Raw genomic sequence first — 22,500 nt, 5'->3', positions numbered from 1 at the left:
ATTCATACATATGTATGCATTTGTGTGTGTGTGTGTGTGTGTGTGTGTGTGTGTCTGTGTCTGTGTGTGAGTGGGTGGTGAAAATGGTGCGTGACTTGTTGGGTGTGAGAGTGTTTGCTAATGTTAAGTGAGTAGGATTTTCAGTGGTGTGTGTGTGTGTGTGTGTGTGTGTGTGTGTGTGTGTATAGGCCGGATGCTGAGTGGCATGTGCTGTTATGCCAGTAATGTGGTGTAGGCAGATTCCAGCTTGCGGTGAGCCAATAGCTCTGCCTCCTGCAGACACCTACACTAGTGCCCGGACAACACACACACACACATACCCCCCCCCCCCACACACACACACACCATTGGGCCAGACAACATCTTGTGTCCAGACAATAACAGGTTCTTCAGACTCCTCAACACAACGGCAGACAACAAAGCAAGCTGTGAAAGAAACTGAAAAAGAAACACTCTCACATAACCAGACCAATCCAGACGATCACAACATAACCACACCTAACCAGACGACAGCATAACCAGACCTAACCAGACGATCACAACATAACAAGTCATTTCACTCATAACCAGACCTAATCAGACGATCACAACATATCCAGGCCTATCCAGACGACAACACTGTGCATATCACAACATGATCATGAGAATATGTCATCATGCCACAGCCCACAGCCCACAGCACATTTACAGTATGTCAGCCAATGAGCAGATAGGACCGTAAGGAGATGAGGCCTGGTCAGCCAATGAGCAGATAGGACCATAAGGAGATGAGGCCTGGTCAGCCAATGAGCAGATAGGACCATAAGGAGATGAGGCCTGGTCAGCCAATGAGCAGATAGCGTAAGGAGATGAGGCCTGGTCAGCCAATGAGCAGATAGGACCGTACGGAGATGAGGCCTGGTCAGCCAATGAGCAGATAGGACCGTACGGAGATGAGGCCTGGTCAGCCAATGAGCAGATAGGACCGTACGGAGATGAGGCCTGGTCAGCCAATGAGCAGATAGCGTAAGGAGATGAGGCCTGGTCAGCCAATGAGCAGATAGCGTAAGGAGATGAGGCCTGGTCAGCCAATGAGCAGATAGCGTAAGGAGATGAGGCCTGGTCAGCCAATGAGCAGATAGCGTAAGGAGATGAGGCCTGGTCAGCCAATGAGCAGATAGCGTAAGGAGATGAGGCGTAGTCAGCTGATCAGCCACACAGTGATGCACAGCTCATGTGGAGGAGGATAGCACATGAGCAGTTAAGAAAGAGGCGATATCAATTGGACAGCTGTCTGACTATATCAGCAGTGTGTGTGTGTGTGTCTCTCTCTCTGTCTCTCTGTGTTTCTCTCTCCCTGTATTTGTCTGTGTGTGGGTGTGTGTGTGTGGGTGTGATGCATATATACGTATGGGTGTAACAGGGTGGAGTTGAGTGCCTTTTAAACCTGGGTGCTAAATTTGGACACTTACAGAAAGTGTGACAGATCAAATTAAATCCTGTCTTGCTGCGACCGGACCATGTGATGTATTAAAAACAAACCTAAACCTAAATCAAACCATGAATCACAGCAACAAAAACAACCGGTGATTCTCTGTGTCTCACATCACAAGCTGGAAGCTACACACACACACACACACACACACACACACACACACCGACACCCACAAGCACACACTGGCAATCCCGCTCACTTAACATTAGCAAACACACTCACACCCAACAAGTAACACACTATTTAAGTATTACACACTATTTATCCCCTCCCACTCTTAAGGTCCCCTCTATTGTACATTAAGAGTGTCAGCTATTCCCACCCTTCTCTACACCCAATCCACACACACACGAATCTCTTACTTGTAACTAATGATTTGCCTAATTGGTCACTTTGGACGAAAGTGTCTGCTAAGAATTATGACCATAAACATTAACATTTAGCATCTTTTGGATCTATTGCTACAGCTCTTTCTGTTCTTCCACAACTTCCTCTGCTCTTCTATAACTCTTCCACAACTTTTCCACAACTCTTCCTCTGCTCTTCTATAACTCTTCCACAACTTTTCCACAACTCTTCCTCTGTTCTTCCACAACTTTTCCACAACTCTTCCTCTGCTCTTCTATAACTATTCTACAACTCTTCCACAACTCTTCCACAACTCTTCCCCTGTTCTTCCACAACTCTTCCTCTGTTCTTCTATAACTCTTCTACAACTCTTCCACAACTCTTCCTCTGCTCTTCTATAACTCTTCTACAACTCTTCCACAACTTTTCCACAACTCTTCCTCTGCTCTTCCTCTGCTCTTCTATAACTCTTCTACAACTCTTCCACAACTTTTCCACAACTCTTCCACAACTTTTCCACAACTCTTCCTCTGCTCTTCTATAACTCTTCTACAACTCTTCCACAACTTTTCCACAACTCTTCCTCTGCTCTTCCACAACTCTTCCTCTGCTCTTCTATAACTATTCTACAACTCTTCCACAACTTTTCCACAACTCTTCCTCTGCTCTTCCTCTGCTCTTCTATAACTCTTCTACAACTCTTCCACAACTTTTCCACAACTCTTCCACAACTCTTCCTCTGCTCTTCTATAACTCTTCTACAACTCTTCCACAACTTTTCCACAACTCTTCCACAACTTTTCCACAACTCTTCCTCTGCTCTTCCTCTTCTCTTCTATAACTCTTCTACAACTCTTCCACAACTTTTCCACAACTCTTCCTCTGCTCTTCCACAACTCTTCCTCTGCTCTTCTATAACTATGATACAACTCTTCCACAACTTTTCCACAACTCTTCCTCTGCTCTTCTATAACTCTTCTACAACTCTTCCACAACTTTTCCACAACTCTTCCACAACTCTTCCTCTGCTCTTCTATAACTCTTCTACAACTCTTCCTCTACTGCTCTTCCTCTGCTCTTCTGCTCTGTGGCATGTTGTCAGTATTGGGGATTTATTGCTTCAGCACTTTGTCATCAACGTAACTTTTATCTCCTAACCAAACACTGAAGCTTTTAGTAAAATCAGTCAATCAATCAATCAATCAGTCACTCGAACATTGTTATTATATGCTGTATATTCATAAGAATCAATTTGCAGCTCCAATTGATAAAAAAGGATCTGTGTGTGTGTGTGTGTGTGTGGTGTGTGTGTGTCACAGGTGAAACAGGTCAGGGCAACAGGAGCACAAGTGCAGGACAGGGATAGCCCTGCGCAGCAGTGTGACATGTGTAGGCGTGTGATGTGATGTGCGTAGGTGTGTGATGTGATGTGCGTAGGTGTGTGTAGGTGTGTGACGTGTGTGTGTGTGTGTGTGTGTGTGTGTGTGTGTGTGTGTGTGTGTGTAGCGTAAGTGGAGTTTTTCTGTGCGCACTGTGGCATAAATAGGCTGAAGTGATGGGAAACGAGTTGAGCAACATATCTGTCCCTCCCCAGAGGTCTCTCTCTCTCTTTCTCTTTCTTTCTCTCTCTCCCCCTCTCTCTCTGTCTGTCTCTCTCTCTCTCTCTCTCTCTCTCTCTCTCTCCCCCCCTCTCTCTCTCTCTGTTGCAGACACCTGTTGTTCTTTCTATCTCCTGTTTTTGCACTCCCTGAACTCGTCTCCTGTGGTGTCTGGGGATTCAGGCTCAGTGATGGACAGCCATTGTGTTCTAATCTGGAACCCATGCAGCGGCCATCTTGGGGTTTTCACTGCACTTCTGTGCCACTACAGTAGTAGCCAGCTGAGCCAACATGGAGGAAAATGTAGACGCAAGCACCTGAACTGTGACTGTCTTCTGTGCCACTACAGTAGTAGCTAGAGTAGCAGCTGAGCCAACATGGAGGAAAATGTAGAGGCAAGCACCTGAACTGTGACTGTCTTCTGTGCCACCACAGTCTGAAGGTAGTAGCCAGCTGAGCCAACATGGAGGATAATGTAGACACGAGCAACTGATTTATGACTGTCTTCTGTGCCACTACAGTCTGAAGGTAGTAGCCAGCTGAGCCAACATGGAGGATAATGTAGACACGTCTTCTGTGCCACCACAGTCTGCAGGAAGTAGCCTGCTGAGCAGGGGTGTAGTGGAGGCTAAACGCAAGTAAACAGTTTATCCACCCCTGAAATTTCTGGATGGTTATCACCAAATAACCAAATTCATGAGCCAACATAGAGGACAATATAGGCAACAGTGTCTGATCCACCTGTTATTTTACCACCAACACCCCTGCTACTGAGCCAACATGTAGGCAACAGTGTCTGATGTGTGATAAACGCCTTTGAACAGGTGAGGCGAGAAATACGAGCAGCGAAACTGCAGCGTTTTGGTTGCGTTAGCCGACGCTAACAGCTTTCCCTGAGGATACGGCACCGTCCATCCGGTAGGCATCCCAACAAGACCGAACACGGCAAAGCGCAGGCACAGGCTCAGGTGTGTGTGTGTGTGTGTGTGTGTGTGTGTGTGTGTGTGTGTGTGTCTCTGACATGCAGGGGCTGGAGAGGTTGGAGCTGGAAGAGTAGAAGCGTGGGAAAAAAACAAGGCACAGATTTCCTCAGGTTATGGTTGACTCCAGAATATGACTGATCGGGTATTGATGTGGTTGGTGTGTGTGTGTGTGTGTGTGTGTGTGTTTTGCACTGCTGAACGGAAAAGCTGTCAGGGACAAATGTGGGCCATTGGCATGGGTGAATGAGCTTGTGATACTTCTACTGGCCGCATTTGTGTGTGTGAGTGTGTGTGTGTGTGTGTGTGTGTGTGTGTGTGTGTGAGAGAGAGAGAGAGTCTGTTTAAAACAGAGAGAGCCTGTTTTAAAAGAGAGGTTTATGTAAACGTGACATGCTACTCTCGCTATACATTGAGATTCCTACGGTAGCATCTTTACCATTAGCATCTGCCAGGGGACGACATGCAGAGCGTGCAGCAGCTCAGTCACAGTTGACCTTTGACCTCCTGATGTCACGGTCTGGGTGTTGTGTGGGCGGGGCCATGCCTGGGTGCATTCTCAAACACTCCTCCTTCAGGGTGGAATTCCAGTTGTTTGCACCATAACCTACATTCTGATTGCACAAGTATTGCTAATCATGCTACAGGTTGTGTTTGTTGGTAGACATTTTGTCATATATTTCTCTAAATCATTCTTGGAGCATCGTTGGGGATGCACATCTGTCATGAAATAACCACACATCAGCGTAATGTCACAAAAATGAACTAGCAGCTCAGCTAATGTTGATATTTACAAAGCAAGGTTGCTAGCTGTTAGCATGCTAAATTTGCTGGCTTGTTAACTCACTAGTTTTAGGGCAAATAATGAATGCTCTCTCTCTCTTTCTTGCCCTCCCTGGCTCTCTCTCTCCTTCCATCTCTCTCCCTCCCTCTTCCTGCCTCTATCTCCCCCTCCCTCCCTCTCCCCCTCTCTCTCTCCCTCTATCCCTCTCTCTCTCTCTCTCCCTCTCTCTCCAGTGATGTGTGTTTTGGGGGAGTCTGCGGAGCCCCTCACCTCGGTGATCCCCTTGCGGACGCTGACGGAGGCAGAGACACGGTTGCCATGCCGATACGATGGCGGGGACAAGGTGGTGCAGGTGAGCTGGAGTCGAGTGAAGGGCGACGCCAACGAGGAGCAGATCATCATGTACCACTTCGAAGAGGGGGTGAAAGGTCAGTAGTGTGTGTGTGTGTGTGTGTGTGTGTGTGACTGTGTTGTGTATGTGTGTGTGTGTGTGTGTGTGTGTGTGTGTGTGTTGTGTGTGTGTTTGTGTTGTGTGTGCGTGTGTTTGTCTGTGTTGTGTGCGTGTGTGTATGCCTGTGTATGCCTGTGTATGTGTGTGTGCACGTGTGTGTGTGTGTGTGTGTGTGTGTGTGCACGTGTATGTGGTGATATGGTAGTCATCTCCTGGTGTCTTTCCAACACCAAGGCCCTGTTTTTGCCAAACACACAATATGTGACCATTCATAGCGAAATCAGTCGTTTTGCGCACAACGTTATTTTGAGAAAATCAACAATAACAAACTTCCGGGTTAAAATGTTGAATTTCACGTTTTCGCCTAATTCGACTGTATACAGTCTACAGTGTCATATCGTGAACGCATTTCACGGAAAAACATATGTTTTGACTGTTAAACCCGGCGAAGATTCAACACATTTGCTGTCATTCCCGTTGTGCACGCGCCGCTTAAAAAGGTGATTTCTCCTCTTCTGGCATATCGTGACAGGAGAACCATGTCAACTTTGGATGCTGTTATCTTAGCGATAGTTTTTGTAATACCCTCGATATACATATCGTTGGAAAGCTTAGTTTATGGCCGTTCACGTGAGCACAATAACTTAATTTAATTAATTTTACCGAAACGACTGGTTCCGCTTTACAGGGTCACATATAGATAACAATCTCTCATGAGCACACACCTGTGAGGGAGGGTGTTGGACAAAGACGGAATCAGACGAGTGAGAGTGTGTGTTATCTCTGCGTGCGTGGGTGTGTTATCTGTGTGTCATCTCTGCCATGAATAGTGATAGGGGAGGGCTGACATCCAAAAGGTTCCATATTTCTCACACACTACTAGTGGTTGGACTTTGTTTTGATAATAAATGAATAAAACAAATCCAGCAAAAATGTTATAATCATAACTTGATTATCACACATGAAAGTTTAGATGAGTTCATAGTTTATGTCCCGGCTTGACAAACACGGGTGAAAATGTAGACGAGTTAATGTCTCAGCTTGCAACGTTATAAAGGTGTGACCCAGACGTATCGTCTGATGCATCTTACTCCAGCGATGAACTCATCCTCCCCCCGGCCCCGGGCCGAGACTCAGAGCGCTAGAACCAGAGAAGTGGAAGAAAGGGTTAAAGGCCTGATGACATCACCCCATGACGTGTGTCGGACTCAGCTTACTGTCGTCCTCTCGGTTTTTGTGTGCAGTTTCGGTGGGCTAGTAGCTTCTTGCTCCAGGTGGGAAAGTCATCAAACTGCGTGTGTGTGTGTGTGTGTGTGCGTGTGTGATGTGCCGTGGACTACTATTAGAGGCCAATGGTTTTCTTCAGAACAATTACCTGATCGTGTTTCACCTTCAGTGTGTGTGTGTGTGTGTGTGTGTGTGTGTGTGTGGCAGGTCTCGGGCCGTCACGGGTCCTCCTTCCCAATTCTTTTGTTCTCAGTGAAGGTGTACAAATTACAGCGGATCAAAGGCTCACTGCAAACAGCATTCTACCAGCAACTTCCCACAGTTGAACTGCATTATTCAAAATGCAGGTTATGGAGGAAAGCCTCTAAGCAGCTAGTTTCATCTGAAGTTCTGCATGAAGTTCACTTAGTTAAGTGGTGTAGTGTAGAAACCTCATTGGGAAAGAGGTGAAGACTGAGGTTAAAGATGGAGGTCAGTTGGCTATACTTAAACAGATGTAGCTCAATGGCCGTTAAGTTTACTTGCATGTTCTTAGGTGTGTAAAGAGATTCTAATTTCTTTGTTTTCCCTCCCACCCCCATGGGGGCACTGTTAAACACACCTTGACATTGGTGAAACTAGTAACAAACAATTATGTATGTAATTTGCAGTCATTCTTTTTCAAATGTCTTGCATAGGGTGCCTCTCATATGGCCTTTTATACACCCTCCCTTCCTTGATCCTCGTCCTCACTGATAGATAAAGAATGATGGGGCGGCAACAATGGGATAGTCTATCCAGTGTTAGTTATAGATCAGTGGGAACGCCCCTCGAGGATTGAGCATCAAGGATCGAGGAGAGATGTTCAGAGGCACCCATAGTTTGTAATACCATGTGTTTTGTTTATGTAGGGTGAACATTTGTCTAAAGCAAGTGTATTTCCTGCAGAGTTTACCCAGTTTGTGAATAAGATGCGCTTACACATTGGTCTAAATCAAGTGTGTTTCCTGCAGAGTTTACCCAGTTTGTGAATAAGATGCGCTTACACATTGGTCTAAAGCAAGTGTGTTTCCCGCAGAGTTTACCCAGTTTGTGAATAAGATGCGCTTACACATTGGTCTAAAGCAAGTGTGTTTCCCGCAGAGTTTACCCAGTTTGTGAATAAGATGCGCTTACACATTGGTCTAAAGCAAGTGTGTTTCCCGCAGAGTTTACCCAGTTTGTGAATAAGATGCGCTTACACATTGGTCTAAAGCAAGTGTGTTTCCCGCAGAGTTTACCCAGTTTGTGAATAAGATGCGCTTACACATTGGTCTAAAGCAAGTGTGTTTCCCGCAGAGTTTACCCAGTTTGTGAGTAAGATGCGCTTACACATTGGTCTAAAGCAAGTGTGTTTCCCGCAGAGTTTACCCAGTTTGTGAATAAGATGCGCTTACACATTGGTCTAAAGCAAGTGTGTTTCCCGCAGAGTTTACCCAGTTTGTGAATAAGATGCGCTTACACATTGGTCTAAAGCAAGTGTGTTTCCCGCAGAGTTTACCCAGTTTGTGAATAAGATGCGCTTACACATTGGTCTAAAGCAAGTGTGTTTCCCGCAGAGTTTACCCAGTTTGTGAATAAGATGCGCTTACACATTGGTCTAAAGCAAGTGTGTTTCCCGCAGAGTTTACCCAGTTTGTGAATAAGATGCGCTTACACATTGGTCTAAAGCAAGTGTGTTTCCCGCAGAGTTTACCCAGTTTGTGAATAAGATGCGCTTACACATTGGTCTAAAGCAAGTGTGTTTCCCGCAGAGTTTACCCAGTTTGTGAATAAGATGCGCTTACACATTGGTCTAAAGCAAGTGTGTTTCCCGCAGAGTTTACCCAGTTTGTGAATAAGATGCGCTTACACATTGGTCTAAAGCAAGTGTGTTTCCCGCAGAGTTTACCCAGTTTGTGAATAAGATGCGCTTACACATTGGTCTAAAGCAAGTGTGTTTCCCGCAGAGTTTACCCAGTTTGTGAATAAGATGCGCTTACACATTGGTCTAAAGCAAGTGTGTTTCCCGCAGAGTTTACCCAGTTTGTGAATAAGATGCGCTTACACATTGGTCTAAAGCAAATGTGTTTCCCGCAGAGTTTACCCAGTTTGTGAATAAGATGCGCTTACACATTGGTCTAAAGCAAGTGTGTTTCCCGCAGAGTTTACCCAGTTTGTGAAAAAGATGCGCTTACACATTGGTCTAAAGCAAGTGTGTTTCCCGCAGAGTTTACCCAGTTTGTGAATAAGATGCGCTTACACATTGGTCTAAAGCAAGTGTGTTTCCCGCAGAGTTTACCCAGTTTGTGAATAAGATGCGCTTACACATTGGTCTAAAGCAAGTGTGTTTCCCGCAGAGTTTACCCAGTTTGTGAATAAGATGCGCTTACACATTGGTCTAAAGCAAGTGTGTTTCCCGCAGAGTTTACCCAGTTTGTGAATAAGATGCGCTTACACATTGGTCTAAAGCAAGTGTGTTTCCCGCAGAGTTTACCCAGTTTGTGAATAAGATGCGCTTCGCGGCGGTTGAGCCCACCGCGGACGCGTCGCTTCTGATCCTGAGCACGGAGGAGTCGGACGAGACGCTCTACAGCTGCAAGATCACCACCTACCCCTCAGGGACTACGGAGTCCAAGATCCAGCTCACCGTCTGGAGTAAGTCTGCCCACACACTCCCTCTCACACACACACTCATATCCTCCTCCTCTCACACACATCCATCCTCCTCCTCTTCCTCAGCAGCACCACACACCGGCGCCCTGGCTTCAATTCCCGCCCCGTGTAGTCCTTTCCGGATCCCACCCCGACTCTCTCTCCCATTCACTTCCTGTTGTTCTCCACTGTCCTGTCTAGTTAAAAGCATAAAAAATGCCCTAAAAATGTACTTTAAGAAAAAGAAAAAAGTTGAACTGTTCCAAAAAAAAAGTTTAACCAGACACATTCTCCACGCATGTTTGCCGAATTTGAACGCACTTCTGGGTGGCTTTCCATCCTTCCCCCTCCAACAGCTTCCTCTTCCTCACCTAGAATAGAATAGAATAGATTAGAATATATACTTTTTTGATCCTGTGAGGGAAATTTGTTTCTCTGCATTTAACCCAATTTAACCGAATTAGTGAATACACACAGCGCACACACAGTGAGGTGAATCACACACTAACCCAGAGCAGTGAGCTGCCTGCCCAACCAGCGGTGCTCGGGGAGCAGTGAGGGGTTAGGTGCCTTGCTCAAGGGCACTTCAGCCGTGGTGGACTGGTCGGGGATCGAACTGGCAACCCTCCGGTTACAAGCCCGAAGCCCTAACCAGTAGGCCACGGCTGCCCCATAAGAGAGGTCTGGCTCCTCTTCGTCCGCCGACCTCTCTTCCCGACCTCTGACCCCACGCTACTGTAGCTCCGAGCGCTCACGCTGTCTGGGCTGCGTGCGTGTGTTTGTTTGTCTCGCTCCGCTGCTGGCTGGCGAGGATGCAGTATAGGGACGTTGCTGCAGGCTATCAGGTGGCAGCTAGCTAATAAGGAGTTATTTCAGGTCAGATTATCTCTGAGTAATGAGGCTTAACAGATGTGAGAAGACAAGTAAGCGTCTCAGAAAAAATGTCAACTCTGGTATTGTGTAAGTCTTTAAAGTGACACAGGAAGTGTTTGTGTGAAGCACGTCACAGCCATAATCATAGCCACCTACCTCTCACTCCTCCACTGCCTGCTCTTCCAGGCCTCACTCTGAAGCCTCTGTTTGTAACCTCTCCTCTCCTCCCCTCTTCTCTCCTCTCTTCTCCTCTCCTCTCCTCTCCTCTGCTCTCTTCTCCTCCCCTCTCCTCTCATCTCCTCTCCTCTCCTCTCCTCCCCTCTCCTCTCCTCTCCTCTCCTCTCCTCTCCTCTCCTCTCCTCTCCTCTCCTCTCCTCTCCTCTCCTCTCCTCTCCTCTCCTCCCCTCCCCTCTCCTCTCCTCTCCTCTCCTCTCAATTCAATTCAATTCAATTTTATTTATAGAGCGCCAAAACATTACACATGTCTCATGGCGCTCCTCTCCTCTCCTCTCCTGGCTATGATGCCCTGGCTGTAATATATTCCAGCCTAGCTAATGCATAGTTAGCATAGTTCCTGATTGTTTTAAACAGGCTATTGCTCAACTTCTCTTAAACAAACATGACATTAAGTTAGTGTCCTAGCTATAGGCCAATATCAAAACTGCCATTTTTGAGCAAAGTTTAAGAACAAGTTGTGTCTTTTCAACAATCATCTTTCTTTACATGACGATACATTTCTGGGCATTTCACAGTACAGAGTCTGCTCGACTGAAGGTTACCAATGACCAATGAGTTCAATGCTGACTCTGGAAATGGTTCTGTGTTGGTTTTGCTGGATTTAAGTTAAGCTTTTGACACAGTAGACCATGATATACTCACTGAGTGTCTAGAGCATTGTGTAGAAATTAGGGGCTTGGTTCTTCACTGGTTTATTTAATATATAAAGAACTGTTACCTGCAACACTGGGGCATGCTCCTCTACACCTGCTGCTATGACCTCTGGAGTTCCGCAGGGGTCTATTTTGGGCCCTCTTCTGTTCTCTCTGTACATGCTCCGCTAGGTCAAATTATTCCCAAACATAATGTCTTTTTTCATTGCTATGCAGATGATCTGCAATTATATCTACCTTTGTCCCTTTGAAATCAGTGTTCTATCGAAAGACTCAATGACTGTGAATGAAAGGATATAAAAATGTGGATGGCTCACAGTTTTTGGTTATTCTGTCTTTGACTAAGCAAACTGGAGGGGAATCCTGGGCCCCCGGCCTTACTCCATCTCTGAGACTGCAGATCAGAAATCTTGGAGTGTTTTTTTAACCCTGAATTGGAATTTAACAAACAGCTCAATGCTGTTGTTCAGCTTCAGAACACCTCACTCCAGGACTGGCGGCCTTGCACAGGCTTCCTATTAAATAGTAGTAGTATCCACACCCTGTTCCTGCACAGGCTTCCTATTAGATAGTAGTAGTATCCACACCCTGTTCCTGCATACAGAAAGGCGATTGTGTTCTCCTCTCGCTATCTATGCATCGCTCCTCTGGAACAGTTACAAGACCATACATCATCATCATCTGTGACTGTTTTTAAATCTCTACTAAAACCTCGTCTTTTCAGACGTTCAGCCACTGAGCCTGTGTAACCAATGGAGTTAATGCCGCTTGCATTGTGTCTGTATGTTTATATGTCTGTCCTTTTGTTTTGGCTTGTGTCTGGAGGTGTCGGCTATTTAGTTGGTGCTTGAATCATCTCTGAAACTCTTTTTAACTGTGCAGCACTTTGGAATGTAATGTGCTATTCAAATTAAAATGACTTACTTACTTACTTACTCCTGTGTTCATCTTCCCTCTCCACTCTAAGTATCCATCCTAAACCTCCTCTCTCAGTGTGTCTGATCTCCATCTTTCTGCTCTCTCTCTATATATCTATATCTCCCTCTCTTGCCCCACCAGTGTGTTCCAACTCCTTCCAACAGCTCTCTCTCTCTCTCCCTCTCTCTCTGTGTGTTCTCCTTCCTAAAGCTCTCTCTCTCACTCTCTCTCTCTTTCTCTCTCTTTCCCTCCCTCTCTTCTCTCCCTCTCTCCCTCTCTGTCCCTCTGTCTGTGTTCGATCTCCTAAAGCTCTCTCTCTCCGTATGTTCCATCTCCATCCTAAAGCTCCCCCCCCACACACAGCTTGTTCCATCCCCATCCTAAAGCTCTCTCTCTCCCTCTCTCTCTCCATGTGTTCCATCCCCATCCTAAAGCTCTCTCTCTCTCTCTCTCTGTGTGTGTTCCATCCCCATCCTAAAGCTCTCTCTCTCCCTCTCTCTCTCCATGTGTTCCATCCCCATCCTAAAGCTCTCTCTCTCTCTCTCTCTGTGTGTTCCATCCCCATCCTAAAGCTCTCTCTCTCCCTCTCTCTCTCCATGTGTTCCATCCCCATCCTAAAACTCTCTCTCTCTCTCTCTCCCTCTGTCTGTGTTCCTCCATCCTAAAGCTCTCTCTCTCCCTCTCTCTCTCCATGTGTTCCATCCCCATCCTAAAACTCTCTCTCTCTCTCCCCCCCCTCTCCCCCCCCCAGCTCGTCCCATCTCCAGCCTGGAGCCGGTGGTCATGGTGGAGGGTCAGTCCTTCCGTCCATATGTTCCATCCCCATCCTAAAGCTCTGTCTCTCTCTCCCCCCACAGCTCGTCCCATCTCCAGCCTGGAGCCGGTGGTCATGGTGGAGGGTCAGTCCTTCCGTCCGGCGGCGCTGTGTCGCTCCGTGGGTCGTCCTCAGCCGCGGGTCACCTGGGACACGGACCTGCCGGGCCAGCCTCAGAACCGCAGCGTGGACGCGCGCACCGTGTCCGGCCAGTTCTCCCTGCACCCGCTCCGCAGCCTCAACGGCCGGCGCCTGGACTGCCTGGTGTGGCACCCCACCTTCACCGCCCCCTTCAGGATCAGCAATGTACTGCAGGTGCACTGTGAGTGACGGCTGGACAGTGCACACACACAGAAACCGTCAAACCGTAATTTCTTGTGTATTAGCTGCATTGTGTATAAGGACAGTGATTTGTGTAAGTTAAAAGAAACAAAAAACATATTAGTAGCATATTAATTGCCCCCGTGTTGAAGAAACTTTGCAAAATCAATGTCTTAACTGTGGCTAACACTTGGGAAATTACGGTAGTCATTAATATACATACACACGTGTACGATAGCCAGCTAGTTCACATATACCACTTGAGATTAATCAGCATTTATATACATATAAAACTGTACACTATAGTCAGAGGCCAGCTAGTTCACATATACCACTATAGATTAATCAGCATTTATATACATATACACGTGTACACTAGTCATATAAAACTGTACACTATAGTCAGAGGCCGTGGGTTGAATGTGGCCACTCACTCCACAGCTATACTGTATAGTCAAGTTCTGTAGCACATTCACAGACGGCTGGGCTGCACCAAAGTGCTTTACAATAAACATATAGTATTTTCCAAAGAGTTGAGACTAACTGAGGTGACTGAGGTGAAGATAGTTAGACATTTGTGTTTCTCTGTGTGGTTATATGGTCCTTGTGTGGCATAGTGTTATGATGCCAGTCAGAGTAGTCTTGTTGAATGGCAGCCAAAATCACAGGGTATTTTACCATACCTTGTAAACTTGTCAATGGGCTAGTAACCCCCTGTGAGTGAGATTTAGACCAGTCTAATTTATGGAGAGTGAGATTTAGACTGGTCAAATGTATGGGGAGTGAGATTTAGACCGGTCTAATGTATGGGGAGTGAGATTTAGACTAGTCTAATGTATGGGGAGTGAGATTTAGACTGGTCTAATGTATGGGGAGTGAGATTTAGACTGGTCTAATGTATGGAGAGTGAGATTTAGACCAGTCTAATGTATGGGGAGTGAACTCACTGAACAAGCATTGCAGCATGCTGTGCGGTTAGAACTGCATGCCTGTGCTACCAGACATATAGCATAGCATCAGTATGGGAGGGCCGGTCCCATCGACCCATACAGTACATCACTCTTATACCACTGCTTGGTCAAATTTCCTATTGTGATGCGCTATTTGGAACGTGCATTATTTTTCTATATACCGCACGGCTATGAAGTAGTTCCCTTTTTTTGGGCTTATTACACTTGAATATTAATTCGCCAATGTGAATGTAACGGTAAAAACAGCAATGTTGTATCTAAGACAGCGGCAATATAAACGAAAATGATAGTAGCAGTGGTATAAGCGGGATAATCAACTCCGCGCCCTGTGCGTTTATAGGAAAATAATGCACTTATCGAAGTGTAAAGTCCCCTCCGCCTGCGGCGTCGGGTCCTTATTACCACTTCGAACGTGCATTATTTTCCTATAAACGCACGGCGCGTCGTTGATTATCCCTTACATATACAAAGGTGCTACAGTACAACATGAGCTACTTCTCCCTGGGCTCATAGCTGGGCCTGTTCCTGCTCTCTAGCCCCAGGCTGGGAAGCCAATATATCTGCTGTGCAAGGGTAGAGAAGACACACATTGTTCTGTGTGTGTGTATGTGTGTGTGCATTTGTGTGTGTGTGTGTGTGTGTGTGTGTGTGTGTGTGTGCGCGTGTGCCCGCACGCACATGTGTGTGTGGGTGGGTGGGTGCGTGTGTGCTTGGGTGTGGGTGCGTGTGTGCGCTCGTGTGTGTGTGTAGTGTGATACTGTGCATATCTGTTGTTTGCTGTACTGTGACATGCAGTGACACAACAGCCTCGGAGCTCATTCCGTCTCAGACTCCGACTCCTGTCGTAAATCAATCACCGATGTTCCTTTGATGTTTGCGGAGAGGCGCACTGCAAACACTGATAAAATGCAACCAAGCATTATTAATCTTATATCAAGATATACAAAAAGAAAAAAAACTAGTTGGTGTTGCTCTCAGTATTAAGAGACTTACCTAGTCTCTTCTTGTGAAATCATTTGACTTCATTTAAGAAAAGTTTGTCTTTTTTTGTCTTTTGAAAACAAGTACATTTGTCTGCCGGTTCGCTAAGTAAATTTGTCCTAAAACAAGCACATTTGTCAAAGTCTTTTCATACTAAAAACAATTTTTTATCTTAATATAAGATTAGTAACACCAGTTACATTTAATTTCCTGCAGTGTATAGTGTAGTGGTTAAGGACCTGGGCTAGCATGCAATAGCCAGAAAGGTTGTGGGTTCAATTCCCAACATCCACCGTTGTGCCCTTAAGCCAGTAGCACCTGTAATGTCACGGACATACGTAAATCCCTTTGGATTATAACGTGATTGAATCATTGTAATTGGGATCTGGATGACAAACAGACATAAACTTATTTATCTGCTCATTTTGCTTATACACACTTAATGCATACATATATTTAATATAGCCCATAATGCATATATTTGCCCTCTCCTGCTGCACGCTAATGGCAGGTACACTATGCAGTGCCTATGCTAAGCTAGCCATAGGCACTGTGTGTCTGTTGCTAGCCATAATGCTACTTCAGTCTCTGATATAGGGTGCCTCTCATTTGGGCTTTTATATGTCCTCCCTCGCTCCTCGGGCCTCGATCCTCACTGATCGACAAAAAGAATGATGGGGCGAAAACAATGGGATAGCCTATTCAGTGTTCGTTATCTAGATCAGTGGGAACGCCCCTCGAGGATCGAGCATCGAGGATCGAGGAGGCATGTTGAGAAGCACCTATCGTGTTTGGAGCTGTGGGATTTCTGGACAGTTTTCTGACAGTAGCCGTGTTCAAGTTCAACTCCAAATGACCTTTTGCAGCAACGAGAGCTGCCGGTGGCAGCAGGGGCGGGGATGCAAACGCTGCTATGAAGTTGTACACTCTCTACTTCCCGTAGGGTAGACTTGGCTAGACTTGACCATGTGACGAATCACGAGGCACGGACCCGCACGGACTCTTGTGGATATGGGGAGGCATCTAAACACCTGCACACACGTCAGGGATGTAAAAGCCAATTAGGGCAAAGACCTGACGTCATGAAGGCAGGGTCTAGGCTCCGCTGCTCTCCGCAGTACCTCCAGACCGGCTGCTCTTTTGCGGAGCAGCCGCCTGGCCACGCCTTGCTCCCGCGATAAGTTGAGGCCATGTGATACCGACTGCCGAGTCGAAAACACGCCCATCTAGACCATCGTGGACAGATTTTTAACCACGTGCATCTTGTGCTGCGCAGTTTTTGTGCTGCGCAGCCAACTTGAACGCGCCTATTGATGATGCGCTGAACATGGGGTAACCTCTTGGGCAATGTTGCCAGGCAACCACATGACCAGTTTGTAATGTTCTGATTGGATGATTGTGACCAAGAATGTGCCTGCTGATGATTCAGGTTTTCCCAGATTAAAAAAATGTTGCTTTAAGTGGGAAAAGTGGGAGAGCATCCAAACCGCATGGGCCAGCACCATTACCCAGAAGCATTAGTCACTGCCCTGCCCATGGGGCTGTCTGGGTCAGGTGCAGCGTCTGGCTCTGGTGCAGTAGAGACAGTACAGGTGACCTCTGACTGACCCCTGAGTGACCTCTGCGTGACCTATGAGATCGCTGAGGTGATTTTAGGTCTTGTGTGTGCTGTGCTAGCTGGGTTGTTGAATGACTGAAGGTCTTGTGTGTGCTATGCTAGCTGGGTTGTTGAATGACTGAAGGTCTTTTGTGTGCTGTGCTAGGTGAAGGTCTTGTGTGTGCTATGCTAGCTGGGTTGTGTTTGTGTGTGCTATGCTAGCTGGGTTGTTGAATGACCGAAGGTCTTGTGTGTGCTATGCTAGCTGGGTTGTTGAATGACTGAAGGTCTTGTGTGTGCTATGCTAGCTGGGTTGTTAAATGACTGAAGGTCTTGTGTGTGCTATGCTAGCTGAAGGTCTTGTGTGTGCTATGCTAGCTGGGTTGTTGAATGACCGAAGGTCTTGTGTGTGCTATGCTAGCTGAAGGTCTTGTGTGTGCTATGCTAGCTGAAGGTCTTGTGTGTGCTATGCTAGCTGGGTTGTGTTTGTGTACGGCAAAACACATTTCCAGCGAGTGTCTGTTGGATTGGGAGGTTGAGACTTGTACCAGACTAGCTTCAGGCACTTTTCCACAGCTTCAGACCAACAGGTGCTCTGACTTACGGTGCACTAGGGATGACTGATTCAGCCACATGTCTGTGACTGTGCGTCAGGGGAGATCTGACAGATCCTCAAGCAACTCACTAAGTTTCCTCGTGGGTGGGCATAGTCAGACAGGTAGTTTTTTTTACTGATGAAGCATTTTATAGATATTCAGTAGCCTGGAAAACCAGCGCCAACTGCTGGACGGCAAAATGTTTTGCCTGCATTTGGGTCTGGCCTCGGACCACTGTACATTTTGAAAACACTGCCCTGAATCTGGCAGATGGCAACTAAACCAATCACAACGCAGAGATGTGTTTTGAATCAACGCGGGCGGGGCAGAGGGCTCTGGGGCGGGGTTTTGAGGGAGCGTTGGCCTATAGGCACAGACACGGTTTGATAGACAACGGGTTGTGCTCATCAACAATGTTCTGTTGTATCCATTCATCAGAGCCAGACATCCAATCCATTTAGGCTGGTTTATCAGGCTAGATATTCAGTGTTCATATGGGTTAATATTAGAGCAGATTTGATAGTGTTGTTGCTATTATCAAGTTTCAAAGTTCAGGTTTTTCAAGTTGAACTTGAAACTTGATCATAGCAACAACACTATATCAAATCTTTGGATTAGGATCACCAATGGAGAACTGACTAGAGGTGATCACAGTGATCTCATGTTAGTGTGTGTGTGTGTGTGTGTGTGTGTGTTTGTGTGTGTGTGTGTGTGTGTGTGTGTGTGTTTGTTTGATACTCCCAGACCCTCCTGACGTGGTAATCGCTGGCTTCAAAGAGGACTGGCATGTTGGCAAGGAAGACGCCGAGCTCAAATGTGTGAGTGGAGGAAATCCGAAGCCCACTAACTTCACCTGGTCCAGGTAAGACCACCACACACACACACACACACACACACACACACACACACACACACACACACACACACACACACACACACACACACACACACACACACACAGCAATCAGCACACCTTCCAAAGCCCACTAACTTCACCTGGTCCAGGTAAGAGCCCCCCCCACCCCCCCCCCCCCACACACACACACACACACATACACAGCACACCTGTTTCACCTGTCCCTGTGAACCAGTCTTAAAGCCTCACTGTGTTGGGCCGAGTGGCTTAATCGGTCTTGTTCCTACATGTCAGCGTAATTGTTGACAGATAGAAGATTCGCCCATGCGTTTGGCCAGAGTAGTAGAGGACTGCAGTATATAGGCCAGTAGTATAGAGTATAGATTTAGGTTTCAAACGTTCAAAACCAATGCAGTTACTTTGAAATAAAAATGAATCTGGCTTTTTATATGTTTTTGTTACCATTAGCTCAGTATTGTTTTCTGTGCAACCAGAAACACCTTAGGAATGCACTTTTGTTTGTGCTGTTGACAGGGTCTATAATCTACCAGATCCAAGAGCTTGCTGGGTTTAGCGTTTTTGTTTTGTTCTGTGTTTATAAATACTCTGTCGTTAGCAGTTTGTTTGCTTTGTCAGGTTATTGTTATAGTTCACTTGTGACTAATTTGCAGTAAGCTCTCGGGGGCGTGGCTAAGGATTTAGAAAGAGTTTCCCGAATGATTTAGCCTTTCAAAGACTCGCTCAACTATTGTGTCTTTTTGTCCAGTGTTTATTAGAGTGCATGAAAATGCACTCTACTGTTATCCGATTTATTAGAGTGCATGAAAATGCACTCTACTGTTATCCGATTTATTCTTATTATTGATATTTTTCTTCTAACGCTTTTTGTGCGTCTAATTGAGCTTCAACCGTTTGACGTAGAAACTTCATTCAAACTGCGCTGCGTAGGTCTTACTTAGGACACTTCAGCTATATATTTTTCAACTTTGTAACTTTTACACTTTTTGAACTATTAAATAAAAACTATTAAAAATTCCCCATAGACTTAACATTGGATTATGACATCATAATAGGGCAATTAGAATGTTATGCCAGGTGGCCAGCCCCACCTGCAGCAGCTCTGTCTCTCTCAGGCCTGAAGCATACAATCTCTCTGTGAAGACTACATATCCTAAACTGTTTCCTCTGTCCACAACTGTTTCAAAATAAAAGTCCTCACTGCAATAATACACTATTAAATCATTTAACCATTGAAACTGCCTCAACTATTTCACTGTTCAACCATTCAAACTGTCAGTTATCATCAACTATGCCTCCAGTCAACTATATGAAACCTCCATGGACCTAGCAACCAACATGGCAACCATTAAAATTAAGCGTTTAAGACAGTTTCCATAGCAACCAACATGATTTTACTACAGTAACTTCTTTATTCCTGATAGTGGCCACCATAGATACCCTATCAACAAATGTTTCAAAATAAAAGTCCTCACTAACAAGGTAGCTAGTTAGCATATTAGCATTGTTAGCATTTTTAGCATAACTGCTAGAAATGATTAGCTAAGTTAGCTAATCAACCTGGTTAGCATTGTTAGCATTTTTAGCATAACTGTTAGAAATGATTAGCTAAGTTAGCTAATCAACCTGGTTAACATTGTTAGCATAGTAAGCATTGTTAGCATTTTTAGCAGAACTGCTAGAAATCCTTAGTTCAGTTAGAACTGTAATGTTTAAGCTTTAAACTGTCAACCTTCACACTATCAGCTTTCTTTAACCGATGCAACCACCATGTTTACCCTAGCTACACCTTAGTAACTATATCTACATTATCTACTGTATCTATACATTTTTGCATTTTCATGCACTCGTAATTTCCCTGGAATTACATTCTCTAGTTCTTATTATAGGTCATTATTATTCTTCTAACGCTTTTTGTGCGTGCAATTCAGCTTCAACCGTATAACGTAGAAACTTCATTCAAACTGCGCTGCGTAGGTCTTACTTAGGTGACTTCAGCTATGTTTTTTTCAACTTCGTAACTTTTATACTTTTTGAACTATTAAATAAAAACTATTAAAAATTCCCCATAGACTTAACATTGTGATTATGACATCACAATAGGGCAATTAGAATCTTATGCCAGGTGGCCAGTCCAGGTGCAGCAGCTCTCTCTCTCTCAGGCTTTAAGCATACAATCTCATTAAGACTACAGCCTGTTTCACTACTTCCTCTGTCCACAACTGTTTCAAAATAAAAGTCCTCATTGCAATAAAACACTATTAAATCATTTAACCATTGAAACTACTCAACTATTTAACTGTTCAACCATTCCAACTGTCAGTTATCATCAACTATGCCTCCAGTCAACTACATGAAACCTCAATGTACCTAGCAACCAACATAGCAACCATTGAAATTAAGTGTTTATGACCGTTTCCATAGCAACCAACATGATTTTACTACAATAACTTCTTTATTCCTGATAGTGGCCACCATAGATACCCTATCAAAAAATGTTTCAAAATAAAAGTCCTCACTAGCAAGTTAGCTTGTTAGCATGGTTAACATAGTTAGCATTTTTAGCATAACTGTTAGAAATGATTAGCTAAGTTAGCTAATCAACCTGGTTAGCATTGTTAGCATAGTTAGCATTGCTAGCATTTTTAGCATAACTGTTAGAAATGATTAGCTAAGTTAGCTAATCAACCTGGTTAGCATTGTTAGCATCGTTAGCATTTTTAGCATAACTGCTAGAAATCATTAGTTCAGTTAGAACTGTAATGTTTAAGCTTTAAACTGTCTACCTTCACACCATCAGCTTTCTTTAAACTATGCAACCACCATGTTTACCCTAGCTACACCTTAGTAACTATATCTACATTATCTACTGTATCTATACATTTTTGCATTTTCATGCGCTCGTAATTTCCCTGGAATTACATTCTCTAGTTATTATTATTATTAAACTTCTTCTTCTAACGCAGCCAATTCAGCTTCAACCGTTTAACGTAGAAACTTCATTCAAACGTTGTTGCGTAGGTCTTGCTTATGCCATGCCTGCTTTATATTTTTCAACTTTGTAACTTTTATACTTTTTAAACTATTAGTTAAAAACTATTACAATTTCCCCCATAGACTTAACATTGCTCATTATGACATCACGGCAGCAATTAGAATCTTACACCAGGTGGCCGGCCACCTGGGCACCAACTGTCAGTTTCTCTCAGGCTCCTCTCTGAAGACTACATATTCTGTTCCCCTGTATCCTCTGCGCACAACAGTATCAAAATAAGTCCTCCTAATTCCATTCAACTTTATATCCATTCATCTTCTTCAAACCATTCACTCATCCACCCATTCTAAACAGTCTGCCTATCAACATCAATTAGACGATCTACATTCAACTTTTAAACAATCTACTCTGTCTCAGGCTGGCTCTCTTAAGACTAGCCAGTTAAATTGATTACACCTGTATCTGTATCCACTACTCTCAGTAGAGAGCTGTGTCTCTCCATTCTACAAGAATATAAGGCACATTCCATCCAACATTCTATCCATTCATCTTCTTCAGACCATTCACTCATCCACCCATTAAACTGTCTATCAACATCTATTAAACAATCTGTCTATCAACATCCATTAAACTCTCTGTCTATCAACATTAATTAGACTATCTACATTCAACTTTTAAATTATTTACTCTGTCTCAGGCTTTAAGAGTACTCTAGCTCTCTTAAGACTAGCCAGTTAAATTGATTACACCTGTGTCAACTACTCTCAGAGAGCTGTAGTGTCTCTCTTAACAAGAATATAAGGCACATTCCATCCAACCTTCTATCCATTCATCTTCTTCAGACCATTCACTCATCCACCCATTAAACTGTCAATCAATATCTATTAAACAATCTGCCTATCAACATCCATTAAACAGTCTGTCTATCAACATTAATTAGACTATCTACATACAACTTTTAAAGTATTTACTGTGGGTCCCTCTCAAGCAGCGTTTATATGTCCTCCCTCGCGCCTCGATCCACAATGATCTACATAAAGAAAGATAGAAGAAGGGCTAGACTATCCCATTGTTGCCGCTCCATCATTCTTTATGTAGATCAGTGAGGAGCGAGAGAGGACGCGTAAACGCTATATGAGAGGCACCTTCTGTCTCA

General features: G+C 44.8%; 1 protein-coding gene across 1 annotated transcript in view; it reads left to right on the top strand.

The window, feature by feature from the left end:
• The window catches only part of nectin4a (nectin cell adhesion molecule 4a), a 40,655-nt gene that overhangs the window by 2,885 nt on the left and 15,270 nt on the right, over positions 1-22,500 (top strand). Inside the window, exons 2-5 of the mRNA XM_062516544.1 lie at positions 5,418-5,612; positions 9,350-9,517; positions 13,053-13,331; positions 18,220-18,337. Coding sequence (XP_062372528.1) covers positions 5,418-5,612; positions 9,350-9,517; positions 13,053-13,331; positions 18,220-18,337 — 760 coding nt within the window. The remainder of the gene's footprint in view (positions 1-5,417; positions 5,613-9,349; positions 9,518-13,052; positions 13,332-18,219; positions 18,338-22,500) is intronic.

This window comes from Sardina pilchardus, chromosome 16 (assembly GCF_963854185.1).
Source record: "Sardina pilchardus chromosome 16, fSarPil1.1, whole genome shotgun sequence".
NCBI lineage: Eukaryota > Metazoa > Chordata > Actinopteri > Clupeiformes > Clupeidae > Sardina > Sardina pilchardus.
This window is presented reverse-complemented; position numbering and strand designations above follow the sequence as displayed.